The sequence below is a fragment of the Purpureocillium lilacinum genome (assembly GCF_023168085.1).
Source record: "Purpureocillium lilacinum CBS 284.36 DNA, scaffold_4, whole genome shotgun sequence".
In the NCBI taxonomy this organism is placed as follows: Eukaryota; Fungi; Ascomycota; class Sordariomycetes; order Hypocreales; family Ophiocordycipitaceae; genus Purpureocillium; species Purpureocillium lilacinum.
The window spans coordinates 2,996,398-3,022,016 of NW_027072114.1; the positions used below are offsets into that span (position 1 = coordinate 2,996,398).

The following is a 25,619-nucleotide window of genomic DNA, read 5'->3' on the forward strand; positions in this document are numbered from 1 at the left end:
TCTTGCCAGCGCTCAAGGTTCCGGTCGCGGATGCGCCTCTCGTCTAGGCACGCTCGTTGTGCAGTTGTATATGGGCGGGAGGCGTCGTCTTCTTGACGAAGCTCGGGGTTTGCGTCTTCACGGCGGCGACGGCGAGAATCGCGGGCGCGGGTGCACGTTTCACCTGGGGGACTCTGGCTGAGCTGCAGGGGCCCCAACGGAACTGTGCGAAAGAGACGGGACACAGACAGCGCTGCTGCAGCAGGTGGTGGGGTGGCCGAGGGAAAGAGGGAGAAGCAGAGGACGGCAAAGAAAGTGAAGACCGGGGAGCCATTGGATGCGAACTGCATCGCTGGGTGTCCCCTTCTGGTCTCCTGTTTGGGCCGCTGGGGCCCATTGGGGGTGTGAAGGGGGGGTGGTTCGACAATAATCGAGAGGTTGGGAGGATACGATGGCATGGGATGGCAGGGATCCATGTCGGCCATTGGAGTCGTCCCGTTGCTCTTTAGCTGAGCAGTGCTATTCGTCGAGCTAAGTTTTGCTAATTGTACAGTCCGCCCTACCGAGGCAACGGCCGCAACGACAGCCACGAGAGGAACGTTAGCAACGACAGCAACGGCAGCAACGAGAGGAACGACAGCAACGAGAGGAACGACAGCAACGAGAGGAACAGTAGCAAATTACCAGCAATAGGCAGAGCGCCGCTGTCGTCCCATGCCTGCACACTAAGAGTCGCTGGCGCAGCATGGGCGTTAACCGGGACACAGGCGAGAACCTGTACAACTAGCAAAAGTTGGCTCGACGAATAGCACTCTTCCTTGTAAAGCTGGTGGGTGTGGGGAAAAGCTCCCGCCGCATCCCTCCCTCTCCGCTCCCCCAAAGCCTCCAGGTGCCCATCTGGACGGCACCGACCCAGGCACCTGAACCTCATAGCACGGCGGGCAGGTCGGGGCATTTACAGCGCACCTCGTGCTAGGTGGTATGGAGGAGCCCACCCAGCCCAGTGGCGGAGGCAGGCAGGCAGGCTCGGGCCCACGGGCGGCAGCGGATAAGTAACCTAGTGGCCGGCAGAGGGCGCACCCAAGGCCAATCAAGCGCCCGCATCTGGCCCTCGAAACGCCATACCGCTCCCTAGCTCCCCCGTGCTGAGGCGCCGCAAGGCGAGTGCCACCCGACCGACCTCGCTGGAACTTGAGGTGCCCGCTTGCCATCCTGCCACCATCCATCTGTCCAGCGCTCAGCTCCGGCTTCCCTCGCCCGCCCGCCCGCCCTCGACTTCGCGCTCGAGGGACGGACCGGGAGTCTGGTCTGGTCTGCTCTGGCCCGGTCGTGGCCTGTGCCGTGCCAGACCGTGGTCACGATGGCCCAGTGGCAGTGGTGCCCTCCCAACGCCCATCGACTGACTGGTGACTGCCCTGTGCTTTTTCTTGCGCCTGGCGTCCAAGCGCTCTGAACCTCGTGCCCTACATGGCTTCGTACAGTACCGGCCGTGCCGCAACATGCAGAGAAATCGGGCTGCGGACGTACATCATCGACACCACTCCTCCCTTCCGTCTCCACCGCCTCGACGTCTCTGTCGCTCTTGCAATCCAACCAGTGCCCCAGAGTGCCATCCAATCATCCCTCCAGTCCACGCCGTCTCGTCACACCCCTCCCTCCGCCAGGTTTGCTGGTGACTGGGTGTCGTATGGTCCAAGTACGTACCCGCCAGTTGTCTCTCAAGGGTCCCGCGCCCCTCCTCCGCCTCCCCTATTTGCGCCAATCGGCAGCTGTGCACGTAGCAGGGGCCACACACCACGTCCTCTGTCGGGTGCTCACCCTGGGCCGCCGCTTGCTTGCTATCTTATCACCCCGCACTAATTTGCAACCTTGCCAGTCGAAGGGAGCCTGGATTCGGACAGCGCCCGTTGATGAACGACCAAGCGACGTTCGAAGCAAGTACAAGCCGCTGCAACAAATGCGTCTTTGGATGCATATACGTAGGCAGGCAAGTAGGTACAGCGCAGTTCTTGCCTATCAGGATGCAGCATCCACTTCGAGACAAGGGTCGCCTACAATACACCGAGCTGTGGCGACGAAGCGCGACGCCCATGCTCCCATCACCCCACCTCCCCTCCCCTGTACACCCATCAAGTGACCGTCAAGTGACGCCATGCCGCCAATGCCAGACAGCTCGGTTTCTAGTTGACATCCATTCTTATTCCTAGTCGCTGTATCGCTACCTGTTACAAGTGCCAACAAAGAACAACAAAGCAAATGAGTGGTTATACTTCCGCGCCCTCGCTGTTCAGTCACCATTGCGCCCCCTTCCCGACTGTCGTCCCTCGGCCCGCTACTGCTAGTCGATCTTCGCGTTCGCGAGACTCCGCGCCGCGGGGTTGCTGAGGTTGTTAACTTGCTTGACTGCTTTCTGCTTGTACTTGCTCTGCTTCCGGAGCCGCTTTCTCGCCACCATGACCGGTACTGAGCTCTTTGTTACCAAGTAGTTGGAGAAGGAGCCCAAGATGACACTGCAAATAATTTGTTAGCCACGGATGCCACCATCGCCGGCCTGGAATCACCTACCCTTTGAGCGCACTCCTGCCTCGGCTGCCGATAACAACAAGAGTTGGGTTTACCAGGTCAATCACCTCGGTGATGAGGTGTCTCGGGTTCTTGCAGTGAAGCACTTCCACAATCACCCGCACCTGCAACCTTGTTTTCCGCAGCAGCCGCACCACCTTGTTGGTCATGACGTTGATAGCGTGGATTCGTTCTTCTTCCGCCTTCTTCCGGTCGCCCCTCACAGACGGCGCTGGCGACGACGTCGGCGTGTCCCCAGATGCGTTTCGCATGTGCAAGGGCGCAGCCCTGTGCAGCTCTCTAAGCGGGCTGACAGGAGCTGGAGCTGTTTTCGAGTTGGTGACGCTGTTGATCGCTGCGGCCTGCTCCTTCATCGCTCCAGGTTCGTCGGGCACCAAGGACCCCTCGCCAGTCACGATTCCCGTCTCCTCATCCACACAGTATATGGCGATGAGGGTATCGCCATCCCGCAACACTGTTCCAATGGCCCACTCCAGCGCATGCGTAGATTCGTCGCTCAAGTCCGTTGCCACGAGGTACTTTCTCAGGCGGTGGCTCTCGTCCTCGGCTTGCTGGAGAATTTTGTTATACTCTCCGCGATAGATGATGCGGATCGAACGATGCGATTCCGGGCTTGTCATGATATTGGTCATGGAAAACGACAGTTTCTGCGCCCGCTTGATGTCGTCCATGTCGGCCTCCTCGTCTGAGTCGACAACAGAAGGCGCACCAGACGCCAAGGCTGGGTCGTAGCTCGTCTGCGGGTGAATCCCGCCCTTCGACTGCTTCACAGTATCGCCAGACGTGTTGGTGATCTTGATCTCCGGCTCCGGGATCAGAGACCTATACTGGTAAGCGGGCCGCTGCGAGGCCACCTCCTTACCTAGGCACAGTTAGCAAACAGTCTCACATCACGGTGGCCCAATTTCATTGCACATACGTTCTGCTTCGGCAGCAGCCAGCAAGCTCAAGCTTTTGCGCTCGGCTGGACCTGACGGTGACCGCGATTTGCTATCCCGACTGTCTCCGCGAGCGCGAGGGTTCAACGCCCTAGGTGCCGTCTTACGTCCGCGGTCCTCGTCGTCGGAAGAGTACGGCTCCTCTTCGTCGCTCGATTCAAGATGCTCGCCATCCGGTCCGAGGTAATCCTTGACCAGTCTGCCCTCGCCCGCGTCATCGGAGCGCTTGCGCATAGGGAGACTGGCCAGGCTCCCGCTGCTGAAGGCCAAGTTGGCGTCGGACAGCCTGCGGTATGCGTTGCTGAGGTCCAAGGTTTGTCCATCATCCAACATTGTCTTATTGGACGATAGTTTAGATGAGAAGGTGGCTGGTGAGCGTGATCTAGCGTCCCACCGGCCATGCGGAGACTTGGATTGTCCCAGGCGGCTGCCGATGGACGAATGGCGGCCACGATCACCACCAAGCTGGAGACTGCTGAGGTCGGCTCCACGAAGGGCCTCGCCCAGAGAGTTGCCGTGAGACAGCCTCTTGCCTGACGAGCTGGTCCTTTTCGCTTGTCCAGGCGCGCCAGTGTTGTGTGACAGTATGCCCGAGAACTGATATTCGGAAGTTCGGTCATTGCGTGACGATGAACGCCCTCCGAGATTACTTGGCTTCATGGCGGCATCTGACATACTCCTCGGGTGTAGGGCTCCCATCGATTGCGACGACGAAAACCGTGGCTCGGCTGTCCCAGGTGATATGGGGCTAACGCTCCTGTGGGTCGATGCAGGTGGTGATGGGCGGTTGAGATCGAGCATGCTGCGCACCGGTGCCTGTGTCGTCGCGACGGGCCCGTCGACGTCCAGCATGCTTCGCACTGGGGCTTGATTACCCGGCGCGGTGCGTACACTATCGTCTTCCTCCTCAATGTCCAGCATACTCCGGACGGGGGAGTGTGGTGCCGCGGCATAGGGTGACGAAGAGCGAATCCGTTCTCTCTCGGGAGAGGCGCTTCCCTGGCTTTTGCTTTCGAGCAGGGCAAGCACCTCCTGCCGCTCCATGTCCAGCATGGCATCGATGCTCATAGGCCGATGCTCGTTCCTAGACATGGTGGGCGACGTTGTGGGATGCAAGCTGGGTACAATTGGGGTATGTGCCGTCACTGGGTGCTCCTGCGGTGGCGTTGACACGCGTTCTGCGTCCAAGTGGGACTAGGAGCCGATTCAACGTCTGCGTTGGCTGGGGCAGAGCAGTGATGATAAAGTGTATATTCGGTGGGTGGCAAGAGTCGTGGTAGATTCGCAAGCGGTTGGACGAGATCTAGCGAGGGAGCTTTTGATAGAAGCGACAAGTCGTCAATGTAGAGTGAGGGCAGAAGAGCATTGTCGTCTTGCGCTGCGAGGGGGTGGTATGTTGACTATGCGATGATCGACGCGGTCATGATCGGGGGGTACTCGTCGAAAATTGGAGGTTGGAGGTTGAAGTGTGGTGGGCTGGTCGGTCGAGGAGCGGCGAGATCCGTGGCAAGAACGGGACCACACAATGAGGAGCTGCGAGCGTCGTGCGTAACGGATGACGAAGACAGAACGGCCTCAATGGTTAGTCGTTGACGATGTACTCGGAAGTGGCCACGGGGGGTTGTTGGTTGCAAGAGGGGGAAGGGGCCGCACCGGGCGAGAGTCATGAGAGAACGGGCCGCTCAGCTGCCCTACCAGTGGGCAGGAGCCGAGCCTCGATGGTGGAGAAGGGTTTGAGGGGCGGGGGGGCGCGATCCAGCCTGCGACCGTGCTGCCGCTTTGGGCCTTGGCTCTGATTCCAACGATTTAGGCCCCACGCTCAGCGCCCACGCCAACCGCTGGACGAGAGCGACTGCGGCCTGAGCTCCCCCACTGCGCCCGACTGCGAGCTTCTGGTTGACAGGCTTGCAGCACAGCCTGTCACATCCACTTATCGGTCGGGTCCCTCCAGTGCTAGCTTGGAGGCCGCCCCTCGGTGACACGGGCGAATTCAAACCGCATGGTGCGCGCATTTGGCCCGTGCAGCGCCATGTATGCGTATGAGCACAGCCGCGCGAAGCGAGAGAAACGTCAGAACGCGACATGGATGCCCCTCTGCCCTCTCCAGGGAGAGCTGAGCGCTGAGCAGCCGTCGACGACCACACGGGCACATTCCGAGGTCACCCTAGTCACAGCCGCTGCATAAAGGTAAATAGAAGCTTAAAATCCACCCTGAACCGTCACATGACTGGGCGACCATCTCAAGAGGCTCCTTTGGCTCGGCATGTGCCTCCACGAAGTCCACGCAACGCACCCCTGCCTACGACGCCAAGACGGCCGTTCCGCATGCTGTACCCAGTATTGGCTTCATATGCTGAAAAATGGTATTCTACACTCGACATGTCCGTCGCGCCCAGCCCGTGGCCGTGGCGGCGCGCTCCTTGTCGCCGTAATGTACACATGTCGCTCCGCGCGACTGCGCGTCCCGCTCATTTCTTCTTCTTGAGCTTGAGCTTCTTGGACACGTTGGCTCGAGCCGCCGTGCCGAGCTTGTGAACCTGCCTCCTCTTTTCCCACACGCTTGACCGTCCCTCGACCACGGCAATGATTTCCTCGGCGATGCGGTGCGGGAACTGCTTCGGGCCGCTGCCCTTCGACGGCTTCTTGTTGATGACGTCCAGAATCCACTGGAACGCCATTCTCCTCCGCTGCCGCACTGCAAGAGGCATGGGCATCTCGAGCGCGCGGCCGCCGCCGCCAGCACCTGCAATGTTCCGCACTTTGAGCAGGGGCGCGACCGAGTCGACGGCGATTGTGATGTAGAGGATGGGGTTCAGCGGCAGGTGGGACGCCGGCGGCGTTCCCGGCAGGAGCGGGAACTTGGGGCTGTAGATCGGAGCGGGAGCCGTTCGCAGAAAGTTCATGACCATTGCCATGTTCTAAGCAGACGCTGTTAGCCTTGGGCCCAATGAAGAGGGCGTCGCGTGATGCTACATACTCTTTGAGCAACGCTGAGCTTGCCATCCCGCATGAGAAGTCTCGTGATTTGCTCCAGCACGGGATGGTAGCGCTGCTTCATGTTGAAGCCCTCCGGGTACGGCTTCTTCGGCAGGCCGAACTTATGACCCGGGTTCTCAAGCTCGTTGCTGCTCACCGCGGGCACCTGCGATGAGCTTTGGACTTGCGCCTTTGACAACATAGCCTCGGCCAGGGCTGGCGGAGGTATTGTGCCTTCGCGATACAGTGCCTCCTCCTGTGCTGCAGTCAAGCCGCCTTGCGTTTCGCTCGTTACGGTTCGGCCGCCGTATAAGATCTGCTCCAGTGCCGCATCATCCAATGCACTGATATGTGAGTCCTGAGGCACGTCTTCAGCCTGGTCAATTCCACTCGTTAGCATTGAAGCATTGAATCTCGAAGCAATGGGGCCCTTTCGGTCCTACCTTCACCGAAGCGCCTTGGCTCAGGGGCTCCTGCGCATTCTGTGCCGTCTCCCCAGAACTGGCCTTGCCAACACCACTTCCAGCTGGACCGACGTTCACCTTGGGTGCAGAGCCAGTGGCATTGGTAGACTTGGGCGTCGCATCGTCGGCATAAAGTCGGGTCTGTGTCCTCGTGGATAGTCGGAGTGTTTCGATTCGGGGCTGCGCGGCCGGCCGTGTGCGCACCGCCAGGGCCCTGCATGTGCTCCAGATGTGCATTCTTGGAGACATGGCGGCGGTCCACGCTTTCTTCCCTTGTCCAAGAGCAGGAGCTGTTGTCCTCGTCGTCTTCGCGTGACCAACTCTCAATTCGCGACGAAATTTCCGGGCCGCGAAGCTGCCAGGCGCGGCGCGGAATAAGCTTTTTGCCGACCCCGACACCTGCTACGGCCGGCCATGGGTGATTACATAACACCACATTTCAGACTCAGGCACCTCCACCAGCTTCAAACAATGCACCGAAACCACCTTAACTTACTCCTTGCGCTACTGGTCCAGTCTGCGACTTCTAGTCTCGTTGCTCAGCAAAGCCGAAGCACCATAAATGGGCGGTGTCCCCGGTGAACGACGAGAATTGCGCTACGGCTCAACATTTAGCGGTGTTCGGTCAAATTTCTGACACTTCTGAGCCCTCCTGCACTCGAGAGGTTCCACACACGTCGGCATTCGTTATCCGTTACCACGTCCTGTCGCCTCCTCTTGAGACACGGTCCGATCGGGATGAGAGACCATCGGGCGGAGACATCTGCGTGTGCCGATTGTCGGCGACTCGTGACCACTGATCGCTCATCTTGACGCTCCCCACACTGGACAGAGGGTGGCTTATTCCGCAGTGGCGTCCGGGGTGTCGAGGTCGGCATCCAAAGCCTGTTTCAGCGAGACATACTTCGTTCACCGGTCTCGAGAGCTGGATGATGATGGTCACGGGCTTATTGAGCTTGCGCCATCGATATCTGGCCCAAGACACGCAGAACCCACGGAGCGGGTAACCCCATCTTTCGCCGCAGGCTTTGCCTTCGAGGCACGATACATGTCCTTGTCACTCAAATGCCAACATGGTCACTGTGAAAACTGAAGCTTCGCGGATTCGGACTGAATTGCCCTAATACCCCATGTCCCATCGAGGCCGTCAATAGGGCCGTATGCTATTCTTATTATCTTGTTTTGTATAATCCTCATGCCTGGCCGCGAAACATCAAATCGTAAATCCGTCATGGAGCCCTTCCATTCACCTTTCACCACCTGCAGGAATACACGCAACGCTTCTCATCTCTGGCATACAAGGCGAAAGACAGTTCGCCAACAACAAATTAAAGCGCGAGCAACATGAAGTGTGGAGTCGTCGTTTGACCTGTCGTCGCCTTGGGCCAGCCGAAGGTAGCTTCACCAAGGCGGTAGGAATTGCGCGTCATCGTCATCGCCCGATGCGTCGGGCAAACTGTAGCTCTGCATCCGACGGGGGAACGTCCAAGGGGTTTCTGCTTGCGAATCGCAAGACTCATAGTCTTCCGAGCAATGAAACACCTTACCAGGAACCCCACGACTGGCTCGACGCGTTCGAACTCGCAGCACTCAGCCAGTTGAACGCACACTCGGCGGCATCCTCTCTGGCGTTGTTGAGGTTTTTGCCATCGTACCAGTACCTTGCCTCTACAGTCTTGCCGTGGACAATGACTCTGCTTGACCACGCTGTACGTCCACCTGGAGTACCACAGTATGTTAGCATTCATTTACGCGGGATGCTAGTGGGCGACAGCCCCGTCCGGACATAACGAGTGTCATACCCCTGCGATCCGAAACGAGCTGGAAGACGGGTGGGAGTAATTTGGCCTGGCGACAGATCTCTACACGCGCCGTCAGCTCAATCCCTGAATCAAGTCATAGGACGTCTCTGAGGCGGGGATACCTTCAAGGCGCTCTTGCCAGGAGAGACTGGTCGACGCATTTGAATCGGTTGGGCTGTATGTGGAAGCAGTAGCCATGCTGAATAAATGTCACACGCCACGGGCGCCAGAAGCTCAAGGGGCGAGCAAACAGTGATTTGGCAGAGGGCGGTAGCCGGCAGCCGTCGTCGCACCTGGGAATAAGATCGGTGGTGGGGTTAATGGGCCAGGCGTAGGTTTGGTATGAAGTGCGATCGGGAAGGTCAGACAGGCCGAGAAGGGTGGCTTTGGTCTCAGATTCTCGAGTGGAAAGAGACGTCGCCTCCGTCTGATCTTATATAAAGTTTCCGGTCCCCAATGAGTGACGATGTATTATGTAGTATGAGGCGAACGAGAAGCGCCCATGCAGATGAGGTGAAGGGTGGGTGATGTGGCAGCAAGGGATTTGGTGCAACTGCACAGGATGGCGACGGGCTTCTGGCTTCGCTGATGTCTCCGAGAAGGCGGAATGGAATTTGGGACGGATCACGGCAGACTGCATCAACAGAACGATAGACGGGCCGGTATGAAATAAGCCCAGGAGGGGAAGCGAAGTGAAAGGTGGGCGAAGAAGGACGGACGAGAATACACAAGTATCTCCACGAGAGCCGCCTGTCTGCAGCGAGGCGACTGTGATCCAGAATGGGTCCAAAAAGTAAGGAAAGCAAACAGGCCCAGACGCACAGTAAACAGCCGGGAGTCGGGACGCACGGTAGTGGAGGTGCTGCTCGTGTAATTTGGCCAGGGGATCACTACTTGAATCGTTGCTTTTTCTCCCACCAGCGTACGACGTCTGGGAGACACTGCATCAAATCTTGCGTACTTGTCCCTTGGCCGGGACGCGGGTTGGCAAGCTAGCTGCGAGGTACTCTGGACCTGTGTAACACGACAAGCGGGGGAGGGAGGTGTGGAGAGGGCACTTCATCATATCATGCTGGGGTTGAGAGTGAGTTGGAGGTTGTCGGTAGGCGGAACAGCAGCCGAACCGACGGCGAGCATGCACGGAAGGGATGGACCCCCGAGGGAGGAAGTGGTTCGAGCCACCGTGAAAAAGCATCGGGCTTGCCATGGACACGCATGTCGTTCTCCGTGGCGGCAGCCGTTGGACCGTAAATGCAGCTGAGGAGGGTGGGCACGGGCTCGCCACAAAGTGTGGTCGCTTCCAGGGCCAGGGGTCTCTGACAAGGGGTCCGATATGGTGCTCCGGGCCATACCTTGCAAACAGAGTCATGAAGCATGTAAAAGGGACTGACTTGGCGCCCCGGGCACAGCCTGAACTTGCGCCGAAGGAAAGGTGCTATCGCATCTCCACTGTGCCGTGTCGTTAGCAAGTCTTCCAGAGCGGACAACGCCTGGCCACCGACCACCGACCACCAGACTTGGTGCTACCGTGGCGGCCACACAGGGTGCACGGGGCCTGGACCACAGTCACCACACACCCTCCTGGAGGGAGAGCAGAGAGGGTGCTGCGGGAGCCGCAGTGACAGGTGACTTGCAGGTGACCGAGTTGTCCATGTCAGTCGGAGGGATGGGGGAGAGATCAACTAGTTAAATTTGGGAGCCCAACCAGCTGGCAACTCCATCGGCCGACGTTACTCGTACCTGGTGGCTTATATTACACGGCATGCGACATCGCAACCCCTTTCGTTGGGCGTTGACAGAGCCGGTGTCTCCGTGGCCAACGGGATGGTCGGCCATTGGACGAATTGGCCCCGATGGCACGGCCCGCTCCAGCATGAAGCAAGAGAAGAGTTTGCACATGGGGTTGCGGGAGGCGGCGCCGGCGATGAGGAACAGGGGCTGATTGAACTTTCACCCACCGCTCCGGACTCGATATCGTGCGGCGGACGATTTGTAATCGTTGTCCGTGCCCAGGGAGCGACTCGGCGTGCTTCGTATGTGATCATGGAACTGACGTCCCCAAGGCTGCCAGAGGGAGAGGGCTACGCGATGTGCCATAAGACTCGTCCACGTACAGATGCGAGGGTGCGGGTAGAGGGGTCGGAATAATAACTGAGGGTCACCGACACTGCACCATCCCAGACTGGCCGAAGCTTTAGGGGCTCCCCGAGCGCTTGAGTCGCGTGGCCCTTGCGCTCGCGCATGCCCTAGCCAGGCCAGCTAGAAGCGATGCGGAAGCAGGGCGAAAGAAACAACAAGCGAATGTCAGTAGGTAAGAGACTCGTGAGTTATTTGACTGGGAGGAACGTGGCAGACCTCTTCATGCCGCTTGGCCCAATCTATTATGCTGTACGCCGCAGGAGGCTGTAGGACCACATTCGCCTCGTCCGCTCCAGCGTACCTCATCCAACGGTTAGGCTTGCTTTCATCCAGGTGCGTCTTTGGTGCTAACATTGGGGAGGGGGGGGTTATCTTGCATAAGCTACGAAGCACTGCTTGTCGAGAGATGTGCTCATGTACAGAGAGTGTTCGGAGTATATTCGTGAAGCACCATGGCATTGCACTCGTGCCAGTATGAATTATGGTGGTGTGGCGGACAATTGAAGCTGTCCGTTCGCGGTGGGACGGTGGGGAGGGCTTAGTGCAACTTGAGCAGTAGGAAAACTGGACTGTGCTGTCGTCCGATGTCTCCGAGCATCAACTCCAGCTCCCGTCCCTGCTCAGAGCAGGACCAGGCGGTGGGAGTCGACGGCAAGGCCTGCACACTCGGGCTGAGAAAGAATTTGTCACGGCCTCAGCCCGGGCTGTCAGGTAAGGCGAAGCAGGGCGGCGCATTTTCTTTTTGGAGACGCCAAGGGACGTGAGGGAATCGGTCACGAGGGCAGACTGACAATGGCGCCAGCTAAGGCACGGAAAGCAAGCAACCAACAAAGCTGGAGCGGGAGGGGACTCCCCGGGCCAGGGAAGGCACGGCGCTGGCGAGGCGCCAGGCCATGGCAGCACAGGGGCACGGGGGCGTACGATGGCGCCTGCCCGCCCGTTGCTTGTGTGCCTGCCACAGCGGAAGGCACACGCGTCAGTGTCGTACGAGCGGGTTCGCCAGGAGGGAAGGTGCCCGATACTACGAAATACTTGGTTCGTACATTCGCAGTACGGAGGTACTAGGGATCAATCAAGACAGCCAGGTATGTAAAGCCTACTACCTTAGGTAGGTACTAAGGTCTGAAGTTAGGCAACGCGAGGCACGGAATATGAGATACTGTAGGTGCCTAGCAGGACCTACACCGAGTACGAAGTACCTTGTTTTCGGTGCTTGGTCCTCATCACAGCCAGATGTCGTCGCGCTTCCCCGCTACGGCCCGAGGCGAGTTGGCAAGGCAATTGCCAGCAGGGCTTTGCACACGGCCCAAGCCAATCCCCACGTCGTCCGCCGCAACATCGAACTGCACCCACGCGTGAGGAGCCCGCCCCGTTGAGCGTGGTTCGGAGCTCGACTTGCAACCGCCTCTGCTCGCTAAAGCGACGGCGGTGTGCGGCTTGTACCTGGCGGACAGATCTGGAGCTAAGATCGTGGCGGGGGATTTCGGGTCGTCTGCCATCTGTGTCGGGAGATGAGCCGCGTCACGGCTGGGATGAGCAAGGATGGATGGGGTCCTGAATTTGCTGCATTTTGACAAACCACGGTCTGGCGAAATGCCCAAGTACTACGTACGTTTTTGGCGCTGCCGGCTCCTGATCCTCCACCGTGGCTGCTAGTAGCGGCACGCTGCTGGACCACGTTAGTTGTCTGCCGGCTTCTCATCGTGAATCGCGGGAGGTGCAACCGGTGCAACCAGTGCCAGGCACCCCATCCACCGGCCAGCGGCTCCTTCCCCAGCCAGTCCCCGCGGCCCACTTCACTGTACAGGTACCCGACGCACCCACTGCCGGCTTGTGCAGTAGACTTTTGAACTGGTGTTCACTGTTGGGTACAAATGGGCGGCCCGTGGTACCGCCTGACGCCGTCGCGTGCTACTACATTGCCAGATAGCAGATGACGTTGTGATGGAAGGCGCGATGCCGTCCAGCCCTTACCATCGCCCCTGAGCAGGCTCACCTACCTGTCCTGTGCATATCGTCGATACTGGGTACCTAGTACCACTAGGTAGGTACTTACGTGGCGTTACGGCTCCGCCCGCTTCACTTTCCTCGGGTGCCTCTGTCGTCTTGTTTCCTCTTTTCTCCTCCTCCGTGCAAGCTCCAGTCCAAGTTGTCAAGGGGCAGGCTTCTGTGAGGCGGTCGATGGGCCGCTCCAGCGGTGCCTCCTTTGGTTCCCCAAGCCTCTCTCATTTGGCTCATTCAAAGGCCACATCAACAGACCAGTCTCGGACTTTCAAACCGTTGACTGCACAATGTCAGCAACGGAAAAGACCTGTCATTTACTTGGGCGCGGTCGGGGGCGGGTAGCTCTGTTTTGCTTTCCGGTTCCCACAATCGCGCCTGCGACGCTTGCTTTTCTATACCCACTGACGGGAGCATAGCATGCTCCTTGCTGCGAGGTCCCGAAACGGCAGCGGAAGAGCGCGGAAGGCAGAACCTTTCCCTTGAGTACCCACAACAGCAGATGCAAGCAAGGCAGTCCAAGGCTACATCGCCGACCGGCATTTCGATTGGAGACGGAACTGGTAGCCCGTCTCGTCCACCGCTCGCCTTGGGGTTTTGCTGTGCAGCCAGCCGCTCCGTACGAAGTAAGCAGTGAAAGATACTAGAATGCGACCAGTACAGTTGAAGCAGTCCGCCTAAAGCCACCGCTCGCCTCATTCGAATGCCGCAAACGACGCCCCGGCAATCAGGAGGCCGTCATCCGCGCCAGCGTGCAAAGTTCCACCAAGCACTTGTACGATCCGGACTATGGATGTTTGTCTTGCAACAGTCTGATCGTGTCTGGCTTCGAGCGGAGTCGGCGGCGCAGCCGCACAGCCAACAACACGTGAGGAACTCTGTTTTCATCACAAGAAAGCCAAGAGGGCGTGAAGAGTGTGGCCCTGGTGCTCCCCTGTTCCATCACGACAGGGGGAAACAGATCGTGCCACGCAATTCGCTGGTCCAACAGCTGGGTTTGCTTCTTTAGCAGCATGATCTGACCCGTCCCAGCGGAGCGGTAATTTGAGGCGTGATGGCACGGAAGCAAAAAGGAAGCTCTACTTGCGCTGACGGCCTGACTCTATCTCTCGACGCAAAGACCATGCCATCCCCGGCTGTCATTCAGGCGCACCTGTTAAGTCCATGGTCGGGCTCCTATACGCCGGGTTAGCCCGATCATCCCGGTGACACATGAAGTGTCATGGCGGCCAACAACCGGGAGATGAAAACCGAGCCGGCCTCGAGGTGGTCACGGGGAAGTCCATACTTCGTCCTGGTTCCGCCCAGCGTGATCTCATCTTGTATTGGGGATGGAGGCTGTGCAATGCCTCCTGACGGCGAAAAACCCACGCGAGCAGTGGTGGCTTGTCGCTGCCCAAACTACGCACTACAGCGACCGTTTCGGTATCTGCAGAAAGAAACACCGTCAGGCCAACCCGAGCTCACCGGGTTCGTCACGCCCAGTCTCAGCCGTCCAGGATTTCACAGCAGCGCCTCGGCCGCAGCACGACAAGCCGCGGGTTCGGGGTCGATCACCTCAGCTGACTTGGCATCTCTACCTCTGCTCCCCATTTGGCAGGTGTTTCCGCTAGGGGGGCCATGCGAATGCGAGGCGACCTCACCCTCAGCACCGCACGCGTATCCTGGAGGCATGCAGTGCCTGTTCCTCGTATGTGCTTGAAGTTCCGAACTCGCTTTGCTAGTGCCCCTTGAGCCTGCACGTTTCCCGTCTGGTATTAGACAAGTATTCTCAAGATTCGGGGCGAAGCCACAATCCTGTGCACAACGTCGAACGCACGATAGCAGCTCTGTCAGCAATGGCTTTCTCGCCAGGAGTCGAAGTAGCCCAGGAAAACAGCATACAATCTCTTTTCTTTCCTTGCCACCACCATCGTGTCCACAACCTCGGATCACCGGAGTCTCGAGTCTTGACCGAAGACTGTCAGTCTGAACTACACGAGCACGACCCTTGAAGCAAGCAAGGTGCCAAATACGGACTTGACATACCGTGTGGGAGGACTACACGAGTGGTTCGCCTGCAGAGCGATGACCTGCCTTGTCAACGACGGGCCGCTGCTGCGGGTCAGCGCTGCGGATGCGCGGGCGCCGCCAACCTGGTTGAGCCGCCAGTCTTGCTTCTGTGCATGCCCAAGTACCTTGCCTTATACAATTACGAGACGTAGGTACTTTTGTTGCAGGCGCACCATCCATGACGAGCTGATGACGAACGTCCACATTTCGGCCTTGCGGTCGTTAAAGGGATGTGTGTCTCGTCTCAGAAGTGCCGAGAAGGGTTCTTGCTTGCCGCACGAGCGGCTGTCGGCATCTGACTAGGAGGATGAGGCTGACAGAGTCTATCTAGACTAGTTGCCGACGGACATCTTGGCCCGCGTCCGATCGATCGGTCCCAGCTGGGCCGGAAAAGTTCCTCACCGCCAAGTCGCGCTGAGGCCGACCTTCGGTCTGTCCGCCTGCTTGCCGCCTCTTCCCACATCTACTAAATGTGTGCTTTGCGGGCGTCTCGAGAAGCAAATGCACGGCACTCCACTCGACTGTGATACCTGCACTCCAGCGGAGGAACCGGGCGACATGGCAAATGCCCATCTCTTCTCTTCTTCTCCCCTCCCGTCCCCTCCGCCCCCCTCCTTCCTTCGGGGGCCCAAAAGGTGAGACGACATGTTCAGTCGACCGAGGAGGGCAGGTTTCACCAAGCATGCGTCCACGTTGTGTCTTTGCTTTATGGACTAAGCCCCTCATGTGGCCTCGGGCCTGCCACGACGCCTGCCCCCTTCCCTCCCACTCTCCCCTCCCCCTTCTTGTGCGTACACCGTACGTGGTGCGCTCCTGTGTTGGCCGCGTGGTGCGTTAGCCCGTCAACGGGGGGACGGCCTGGCGCTCCCGTGCTGCGAGCGACCGACAACATGTACGTGAGATTGCGCGGGCGGCTACCCATACCGCCGAGGTCATTGGCTGTCGTGGGCCAGGACTCGGTGAGTTGGACGACGATGCCCTACGCTTCTGCGCTTTGGTGTTCCTGCAAGTTGGAGGCTGTACGATGTACTGTCTGAACTTTATAGGGTGCAGTGACCTGTTGGACGGGACCCCCCTCCTTTGTGTGAGAGCAAACAGAACACGGTCAGTTGATGCGAGTTGGCTTGCCCCTTCACGTCCCCCACGCCCTTCTGGGCTCATTGCTTGACGGTCCAGAAATATCATCATGACCTACGGGTATATACTCGGTATTCGCCGCCGCCGCAACAACAGATGCCCATGCGTCCGCCATATTCCGCACTACGTACAGCCTCACATCCCACAGAAGCCCCCGCCCAAGCCCATCTTCTAGGTCAGCTTGAAGGTGCTGCTCGTGCCCTCAAACGACTTGACGCTGCCAATCAGGGGCTTCGCGTCGCCATAGTATCTGAGGCGGTAGGTGCCTGGCTTGGCGTTGCCCGACGTCTCCCACGTTATGTCGACCTCGCTGTATCCCAGGAACCAGTTCGTCCGCCGCCACGTGTACACGAGGAACCAGTCGTTGTCGTCGACCACCTGGGTCCACTTGCCGTCGGGGCCCTGCTGCTCCACGGCGGCGTAGGTGCCCTCGAGGCGCAGGTTGTTGCGCGGGTTGGCACCCTGGAAGGTGACGTTGACGACGGCGCCGACCTGGTACGACGCGTCGGGCTGTCGGATAGCGTGGCCGAAGTCGGAGCTGGAAGGGTGGTTGTCCTGCACGACGCCGGTAATGAAGGAGAGCGACTTCTCGCGGTTGTCGGGCGGCAGAGTGCCTTGATCGGGCGTCCCCGTCGAGTCTGGGTGGAGGTAGTGCATGTTGCTGACCGTGAGATTGATGTAGGCGTCGAGCTGGTGCGGGCCGAAGAGTGTCGAGGCGCCCTCGTAGCGCTGGATTTCGTACTCCTCGGGAGTCGCACAGTAGTGCGAGTAGCTGTTGGCTGGCCCGCCAAGCACGACGATGGGGTCCTTGTCGAGGAACGTGGCAGCCTCCTGTGCCACGGCAGCCTTCCACCGCCGGCCGCTCATGGTCGTGGCCTCGCTGGGGCTGACGATGATGAGGAGCTGGCCGACCCGGAACGTCTGGATGTCGACAATGTTAGGGGTCCAGGCGTACGGGACGTCCATCTCGCCAACGTCGAGGAGGACGGGCTTCGAGCCTTGGCATTCCTTTTGCTCGGCGGAGGGAGTCCTGAGCAAGCCCGACACGACCTTCCATATGGGATTCGCGTTCGGCTCGCCCGAGTCGCCCTGCGTGAAGTCAAACGCGCCAGGCCAGTCTGACGTGCCGGCCGCAAACGAATATCCCAAAGCAGCAGGGCACGTCTTGCCCGTCTTGCCGTTGGGCAGCGTGAACTCCCAGAACCTCATGTCATGGAAGAAGTGGAAGGCCTTTACCGTGGAGCCGACGACGGCCGTCCCTGACGAGTCCAAAGAGTCCTATACGCGGCACGCGTTGGTCACTGAGCGTCTGATGGAGCGATGCTAATTGGAAGACTCACATAGATGGCCTTTGCCCCGGCATACTGTCGGCGACCCATCTCGTAACAGCTCTTGACTCCGAGGTCGAGGGCTTGGAACTCAGGCCCGCGGCCGTGACAGCTCTGCGACTTACCGTCGGCGCAAGTGCTGTTCTCCAAGCTGCACTGCTGCCCGGAGCCGTCGTCGCAGTACGCCCCCAGAACGTTGGGGGTGGTATCGCCGACGTTAGCCTGGCTGAAGCCAGCCACGAACCCATCGGCAGCCGAGCTGTCTCCCTTCATGGCCTCCTCGAGCATCCACGCCGCCACGCCCTTGTTGTCGGCTGCGGCATGGGTATTGTTTCCGAGGAGCGAGGTACCGTGGACGGGGAACCAGGTCAGGACTCCCACGTTTTTGCCGTCTGACGCACGCCGGAAGCGGAGCAGAGTCATGGTGGTATCGGTCTCGGCGTTATACTTGTCTCGCTCCTCCTTGGGGTTGGCCATGTACGCCCAGAGTGAGCGGTTGATGGCTCCGTCTTTGACGACCGTCGTGCCTACATCTAGGTAACCCTTTTGCGCACCACTTGTCAGCTTTGGAAGTGGGAGGGTAAGCATATCGGACTCACTTCCTGCAAGTTCTCATGAGCACGCTTGATGGACAGAACGGCGCCATCAACCAGGGCCTGGTAGCTCTGCTTGCTGAAGCCGAGACTCGTGACCTGAGGCAGCAGGTAGTTGAACCAGGCGCCGGGGCCGGCATGGCTATGTGTGCCCGTCAGGGCCAGGTTGTTGTGGCCGTACACATCATACTCGCTGCCGAGAGCCTTGAGCCCCTCGAGGACGCCATACCGCGTGGCCGTGTCTCCCGATTGCGTGTCCAGCACCAAGTAGACGAAGCGGTCCTTGGGGTTCTTGACGTCGGCGACGATGAACGCCCTGCTGTGGAGCCGCTGGCGCAAGCCGGTACCGACCTGGTCTGTGTTGGCATAGCCGGCGAAGCCGATCTCGACAACCGGACCGGTGACGTCGGCCTTGCCCACGCCGATGAGGTACTTGTCGCCGGGGGCGGCAGCGCCACATGCGAGGTTGCTGAAGAAGAGGAGGATCGTGAGGATGGAGAAGAGCCAGCCGTATATTGGCGGCGCAAGGTGGCCCGCGCCGGGGGGTCGGAAGAGGGCCATCTTGATGGGCCGAGTTCGTCTCGTCTTGTGGTTTTACCAGCGAAGGGAGTTCGGTCCGTAGGGAGGGGCGGCCCGTAGATGCCACAAGCTGGTCGAGATGGTGTCGGCGGCACCGTGCGGCGGCAGGGCGGTCGACTTTAAGCAAGGCACCTGCCCTGAGTTGATGGCATCACCCTGCCGCATGGAAGAGACGGCACGTCGCTCGTTGGTGGCCCCGCCCGCCTCGCTCGTGACCCTGGGGCACAAAGAAAGAGCGTAGGAGGCGAAGGCACCGGATCCTAGCCCCCGGGGCGGGCTTTCGAGGTCGCCGGGTGATGCGCGCTCCGCCGGCATCGACAGGTCGCGCGCGCGCACGCCCAAGCAGGCTGGCAGGCTGGCAGGCAGGGCAAGGTCGCAGCCCGAACGGTGGTGTGTGTGCGTGTTGCGCGCGCGCGCGTCATTGTCCACCAGTCTTGACGGTCTATCTCTCTGTCCCCCCCTCGCTTGCGGTCGCTCGCTGTCTCTGCGATCGCCGGTCGCGCCCAAAAAGGGTCCCCCCTCCGCACGCATGCGAAGAAGCAAGCAAGGAAAGGGGAAACATGGCCGACGATCTCCCCGAGGGTCAGCCCGCCAATGGGGATGGGGGCAATGGGGGGGTGGGCGGGCGCTGGAACAGGGCGGCGGGCGCGTGAGGGTCGTAGTTGAAGTAGCATAGCGGATGGAGGTTGCGATTGAAGAGCGGAGTTTTGGCACGGGGCGCTCCTGGGGAGCGGATTTGGCGCCGGCCGAGTTTCTTCAAGGTTGCCGCTTGTTGAATGTCGGTACAGGATCTACCCTTTACTTCACCACTCTTGCCAGCTATGTTGCATACTTACCTGTCGCGGTCATGTTCAGCACACGAACTGCCGGCGTTCTCTGACCGTGATTGCTAGGTAGCTACGAGAGACGATAAAGTCCGACCCCGACTACAGCGTCCAAGGTGGACCCCGTAACAGGTACCGTCTGTGCCTGGAGCCTGGAGCCCTCGTGGTTGGCAGCCAAAAGGGGCGTTTATCGCATCCGGCGTTGCAGCGCCGGCGGAGTTCCCCCTCCTCTCTGCCTCAGAGTATCGTGGCTAGATATGCGAGTTCTCGTAAGAGACGATGCTGTACTAGACGGCACTGTTCCTGTTTGGAGGTACTGCATCTGCTGCGCGTGCGTGCGAGGTCCGCTGATGAGCCAGTCAGTCAGTCAGTCACCCGCCCAAGCCGCGCCACTCGCGGACCCCAAGCGAAGGCGAAGCGAGCCTCTGCCAAACCCTCGCGTGTCCCCCAGGTGAGGTGTAGTGGAGGTGTCACTCGCGCACCGAGGTAGCGGCTGCCGAGGTCATCGGGGCTGGATGAGGTGCCGCCTTGTCATTCACTCCCTCCCTCATTCATTCATTCAACGCCTCCCACCCGCTCACTCACCGGGCCCCGATCGATCCCCCCCCTCCATCTCGTTCGCTTGACACATGTGCCTGGCGCCAGTGACGGATGGATGGATGGATGGATGGACGGATGGATGGTGGTGATGATGATGATCTTCCTGTCCCTCCCAATCCCGCTGGCGAACCCAGGCGAGCCAGGCACAGCAAGCCGTGACGAAGCGAAGAAGACAGGTTCGGGTTTCCGGGTTGATTGGACCCCGTCGGCGCCAGGCCCCTGGCACTTGGGCAATCTCCAGGCCACCCCCCGGCGGCCAGGATTCCCCACGAAACCCACCACTCAACTCCCGGACCCGGGGGGCGCCGTGGCGGGAGACCCAGCGGGCGGGGCACACCTGCACCCACCTATCGGGGGCCCTGAGCCGGCCGCTGGACAGCGTTTCCACGAAGCCCCCAAGGCCCCCCCGTCCAGCGGTTCCCCGTTTTGGTCGAGGGTGCCATTTGCAGTGGACCGCTTCCAGTGGATACGCCGCCCGCGCTCGCCGCTCCCGCTACGCCCGTCCTAATCACAACTCCGCTCCAACACAACCGGCCGAGATGGTACTACGGGAACAACATCAACGGCCCTCGCTCGATGATAAGAGTAACACGCTCCACTTACTCTTCGTAAGCCCGCCGCTTGAGCAGCGTTTGTTCGCGTAACTTGGCATCCTCCTCTACGCCTCGATGGCCAAGTCTTGTGCACGGCACGGGGATCAGACTGGAACGTAAGAAGCCGTGAACACCATCACGAACAGGCTTCGTCTGCCGCCACCGCCGACGGCTCTTCGAGGCGAATAACACGCCCCAAAGCAGCAGGCGAATGCAACCGCCCAGACCAACTCACGGACGCACATTCAGCCCGGCGGCGGCGGGGCGGGGCGCCGCTGCGCTGCGACGCCTTGTTCTCGGCGCAATGGACGATCCGGCCCGCATCCACCGCCATCAACGCACCCCCTCCCCTTCCTCCCTACCCCGGTCGTCGCGCTTTCCATGATCAACAACAAAAATCCAGCGCGATGAGATGTCGCCAAGTCGCTTGCGCAGCCGGGTGACGCGCGAGTCCTCCCCCCTCGAAGCGGGGAACAAGGAGCCGAAGCGAAGGAGGGAGCTTGCGGAGGCGGGCGGCACGCCGGATCCCCCCCCCCCCCCCCCCCCCCCTTTCAATCACCGTGCGTTCGTACGGATGGGCAGCCGGCGGGCGGTCTGCAAGCTGGACAGCTGCTTGACCACTTTCCGCATAGGCGCCGGCGAGACTGCTTGATCGGGCAATTCGTACGCTGCAGCTACTTTTCCTTGGCGATCTGGCGCGACGTCCTTGTGCTGGGTTCGGGCAGGACGGGTGGGCGCTGCGGTTGTGTCTGCCGGATGTCGCCTCATCCGGTATTGGCGACTGACACCTTGGCGAACTTGACTTGGCAGGTTTGGTGTTTGCGCGCGCATACCCGAAGACCGGTGAGCATGATGCATATTCTTCTATGTTATTGAATTACCGCCGCCAGTCTATGTCATCGCAAGTTCTACTACAAACGTGCCCACACCCGCGCAAAAATTCCATGCCATGTATTCGTAAAACAGATTCCAGCTTTGCCAGGGCTCATCCAAATCCCTGTCCACGCCAACCCCTCTCCCCCGCTTCATTTTCAGTTCTTCTTGTCCTCGCCCAGGCCCAGAATCCCGGGGAAGTAGTTGTAGATGACGTAGCTGTCGATGGCGGCCCCGGCCCCGAGCCCGTAGACCACGTAGCGGCGCGTCTTGGGCGAGAGGTTCCTCCACGCCCAGGAGCTCGACGATGGCGCCGCGGCGCCGGAGACGGCCTCTGGCCTCAGCGCCCGCGCAGAGGTGGAGAAGTTGGCGGCGGCGGCGGCGGTGCGGCGTGCAGTGGCGGCCACGACGGGCGAGGAGAGGCGGCTGGCGGCGGAAGCGATGGCAGACATGTTGATTTAAGGTGGTGTTGTTGGATTATGGGGGTTTGGTGTGGTAGAGGGTGCTGTGGCCGGCGACAGGTTGTTTGTTTGATGGGATGGTTGTCCGAAGACGAGCTGAGTTTGGAAGCTTTTGACTGGTGGTCTAATTGATGGATTGACTTGTTGTCTGATGATGCCAGACATTGATTTCTCAATCGAATTGAAGGCAGATACTTATACGTGCTTGATGTTTCGCCTGCCTTACGCCCCGACGTCGTGGCCGTTATGCTTAACCATAACGCTCCGTGTCATGGCCCCACTCTCGGAGCCGGCCTTACAAGTACTGTGCAGCCTTACTCAACCCGACCAGAGCACCTCTGCAACAGTCGCCCGGAATGTCCCGTGCGTGAATCGGCGCGCTCACCCGCTCGGGCCCTTTGGACGATTAATCGTCAGCGGCTTGAACGGCTTCCGCAGCCGGTCCATGGATGGGGCCGGGCCCATGCCCACCGGCCGCCTCACCCCGGCGCGGGGCTTCACGGACATGAACGTTGTCGTATGGAAGCTCGCGGCAGGCCTGGCGGGCTCCGGTTCGGGGACCGCCTTCACTTTTTCCTCCTCGGGTGTTGATGCGCGGGGCGGCGAGCTTGAAAAGCAGGTATATTGCTTTCGTTGCTCTGCATCCGCCCTTCCTCCCGGCCGAGGCTGCGCGAGCGTCCCGGCACTCGGCAGCTTATGCCCCGCAAGTGCCGGGTCAATTGTAGGCTTTGGTGCACTGAACGGCACCACAGGAGGGGCTGGCTTCATTGCGTGTCGTGAGGCGGCTGCCTGATAGCGCATCAGGGACAGGTCGTTCGGGTTCTTCTTCGCAAGCGGGTCACCCGACGTCCTGGGCTCCGTTGTTATGAATCCAAGCATGCTCCGTTGGTCTGGCTTCCGCCGCGTAGTGCCCGTCTTTGGCTGCTTCTTCGACGCGCGCGCATCTTGGGCACCGGCAGCAGCAGCAACAGCCGCGGATAGAGCCGACTGGTGTGCCCCGGCGCTAACGAATCCAGGCAGCGAGGACATTGTGAATTCGGACGACCTCTCCATCGTGGTAGAGTAGTCAGGTTTCCACGGCCGTTGTTCCCCTTCCGCCTCGTCGTCGCTTCCCGCTTTCGAGTAACTTGTCCGTTGCCTCTTCGGAGCTCGGGCATGGTGGCTTTTCTGGTCATCTTCGAGGCCGTCCGCGTTCTTCGGGTCATAAGGTTCGATGGGAAACATGTCATCCTCCGGTGAGAACATGGGTGGCAATTTGTCGAATATGATCTGCTGCGTCGGCGCCGTTCTGCCCAAGATGGCCGCCGCTGCGTCGACCACCGGTTTGTCGAACGATGGCCCCTTCTGCGCAAACCTTGCAGCAAACGGGGACACAAAGGGCGAAAGCTCAACTTTGTTGCTCAGACCCTGTGAGCCATACAACGGACAGCTCAGATACAAGAGTGCCTGAGCGCGCGTCATGGCGACATACAGGAGTCGCCGCTCCTCGTCAGAGTCTTCAGCTCGAGAGTGAGGAATTGATCCGGTATAAACAGAAGGTACGAACACCACAGGCCACTCGAGGCCTTTCGCTGCGTGTATCGTTGATATCGTCACCATGGCGGACGTGTCCTGGTCCTTTTCGTCTTTTTGTGCATCTGATGCCAACGCGACATTGGCCAGGAAACGGCCGAGGACGTCGTCCTCCTTCGATTGCTCGACGTCCTCGATATCCGGAAGCGCATCCTCATCCGCTTTGCCAAAGTCTCGGGTGAAATCGGCTGCAAGATTGATGAGCTCCAGTACATTGGCCCATCGCCCTTCGTGGTCTTCTTCATATTCCTCCTCGAGGTAGCGCTTGAAGTTAAGCTGACGCACAAGGTCATCGAGGAGATCGACCAATGTAAATTGGCTGCTTTCTGTCATTTGACCAGCCTTCTGCCTCAGACTCGACACAATCTTCAGCAGTTCTGTGTTTAGCTTCTGTTCCATCTTGGGCCGAATGTTGGTTGTAGCTTTTCTTTGCCCGTGGCAGTGCTTCCACAGCAGTGACCACACACTCATCTTCGCCTGCTCGGCTTCTTCCAGGAACGACTTGATTGTCGCCTCTCCAATGCCTCGTCGTGGAACGTTGATGACCCTGGCCACGGCGTCGTTGTTGTCGGGCTGATAGACCACGCGGAGGTAGTCTAGTAAGATCTTGATCTCCTTGCGGTCATAGAACTTGTGCCCGCCGATCATGCGATAGGACACGCCTGCTTTCCCTAACGCAGACTCGACGTGTCGTGAAAGAGATGCCGACCGGAGCAAAATGGCAACGTCCTGATACTTCAGCATGCCTCCGGAGAGCATGACAACTCGCCGCAATTCTGCCACGATCCACTCGCCTTCTGCAGACGAGCTCTTGAGCTTTCGCAAAACCGGTTTCGCGCCTTTGTTATGGACTGGAAGCAGTACCTTTTGGTAACGCTTCTTGTCTTGCTGGATGACATGGAGTGAAATGTCAAGAATCAACTGCGACGATCTGTAGTTTTCCTCCAGAGACACTTCGTCAGTTTCAGGATAGTCCCGCAAGAGGCGGTACAGGTTCCGGATCTCTGCTGATCGCCACCCGTAAATGCTCTGATCTGGATCGCCAACAACAGTGATTCGCTGGCGTTCTTGAGCAAAGAGTTTCATGAGGTCGTACTGAATGCCATTAGTGTCCTGATATTCGTCGATGAGCACCGCCTGAACATTGGACACGCAAGACCTGTGCTGCCTCAGAAGGTCCACGCAACGCACGAGCAGGTCGTCGTAGTCTAGCAGGTTGGACCTCTCCAGATGATCCTGATACTCTTTGAAGCAAGTGAGCAGGTCGGGCGGATCCGGATGTTTTCGCGTTGGCGCTGGTGTTGAGCCCTTGGCCTTTCGCTTGCTTATCCAAGCCTTTGCATGAAAAGGTTCGACTTTGAGATCCAACCGCTTGCATATCCTCTGAATGATGGCCTTGGAGTCGCCATCGTCGGCGATGCCAAACTTGGGGTCAAGCCCAACACGCGTCCCATACTTGGCAAGATACCGCCTCGCAATGGAGTGAAAAGTGCCGAGGACAATTTTCTTCTCCGCTTCCTCACCCAATGCTTTGCCGATGCGCGCCTTCATCTCCCTGGCTGCTTTGACTGTGAAGGTCGCGACAATAATATCAGACGGCTGGTAGCCACCTTGCCGAATGAGCCACACGACACGAGATGTGAGGGTGTGCGTTTTGCCACTGCCCGGGCCGGCCAATATGGCCACTGTGGCCGCATTGGAGGTGACGGCACGGCGCTGGGCATCGTTGAGAGACTTCAAGATGGAGGTTCCAGGATCGTCTGTCGACATGGCGGCGCTGCGATCGCGTTCGAGCCCGGTCGGCAGCGTTGGGAGAATGGCTGCATTTGAATGAACTGGTGATTTCGAGAGGAAAGCGGCTCAGAGTGAGCCAATCATTGATTGATGTGTCGGTTGAAGGAAGTGTTTCTACGAGACACGCTGGGCGTTTCCTGCAACACGCGCCATGGTCGCGTCCGCATCGCGCAGTCAGGTGATGGCATGACTAAGGCAATTCACCTCCATATTGGGAGTGCAGGGTAGCAGAGCCGGTTACAAAGCCACGACAGCATTTGCCCTGATTTTTGGAAGAAGGACTAAGTCGGTGAATGAATTCATCTATCGCTTTTTCTTAGACTCTGGTCAT

At 59.4% G+C, this 25,619-nt stretch overlaps 5 protein-coding genes across 5 annotated transcripts; all 5 read right to left on the minus strand.

Moving 5' to 3' along the window:
* Positions 1-2,317: 2,317 nt before the first annotated feature.
* Positions 2,318-4,592, minus strand: PLICBS_006074 (uncharacterized protein; the record flags this gene model as incomplete). The annotated part of the gene is made up of 3 exons (XM_018319822.2): positions 2,318-2,489; positions 2,545-3,424; positions 3,482-4,592. The coding sequence occupies 3 exons, from the start codon at positions 4,590-4,592 to the stop codon at positions 2,318-2,320; spliced, it is 2,163 nt and encodes a 720-aa protein (XP_018182296.1).
* Positions 4,593-5,968: 1,376 nt separating this feature from the next.
* Positions 5,969-7,189, minus strand: PLICBS_006075 (mitochondrial 37S ribosomal protein uS7m; the record flags this gene model as incomplete). The annotated part of the gene is made up of 3 exons (XM_018319823.2): positions 5,969-6,418; positions 6,478-6,852; positions 6,920-7,189. The coding sequence occupies 3 exons, from the start codon at positions 7,187-7,189 to the stop codon at positions 5,969-5,971; spliced, it is 1,095 nt and encodes a 364-aa protein (XP_018182297.1).
* Positions 7,190-16,242: 9,053 nt separating this feature from the next.
* On the minus strand, positions 16,243-18,553 carry PLICBS_006076 (uncharacterized protein; the record flags this gene model as incomplete). The annotated part of the gene is made up of 3 exons (XM_018319824.2): positions 16,243-17,349; positions 17,412-17,942; positions 17,999-18,553. The coding sequence occupies 3 exons, from the start codon at positions 18,551-18,553 to the stop codon at positions 16,243-16,245; spliced, it is 2,193 nt and encodes a 730-aa protein (XP_018182298.1).
* Positions 18,554-21,619: 3,066 nt separating this feature from the next.
* PLICBS_006077 (uncharacterized protein) lies at positions 21,620-21,913 on the minus strand (the record flags this gene model as incomplete). The annotated part of the gene is made up of 1 exon (XM_065600860.1): positions 21,620-21,913. One exon carries the CDS (start codon positions 21,911-21,913, stop codon positions 21,620-21,622), a length of 294 nt encoding a protein of 97 aa, XP_065456932.1.
* A 390-nt stretch (positions 21,914-22,303) lies between these two features.
* On the minus strand, positions 22,304-25,264 carry PLICBS_006078 (uncharacterized protein; the record flags this gene model as incomplete). Its single annotated transcript, XM_018319825.2, has 1 exon — positions 22,304-25,264. One exon carries the CDS (start codon positions 25,262-25,264, stop codon positions 22,304-22,306), a length of 2,961 nt encoding a protein of 986 aa, XP_018182299.2.
* Positions 25,265-25,619: the final 355 nt, after the last annotated feature.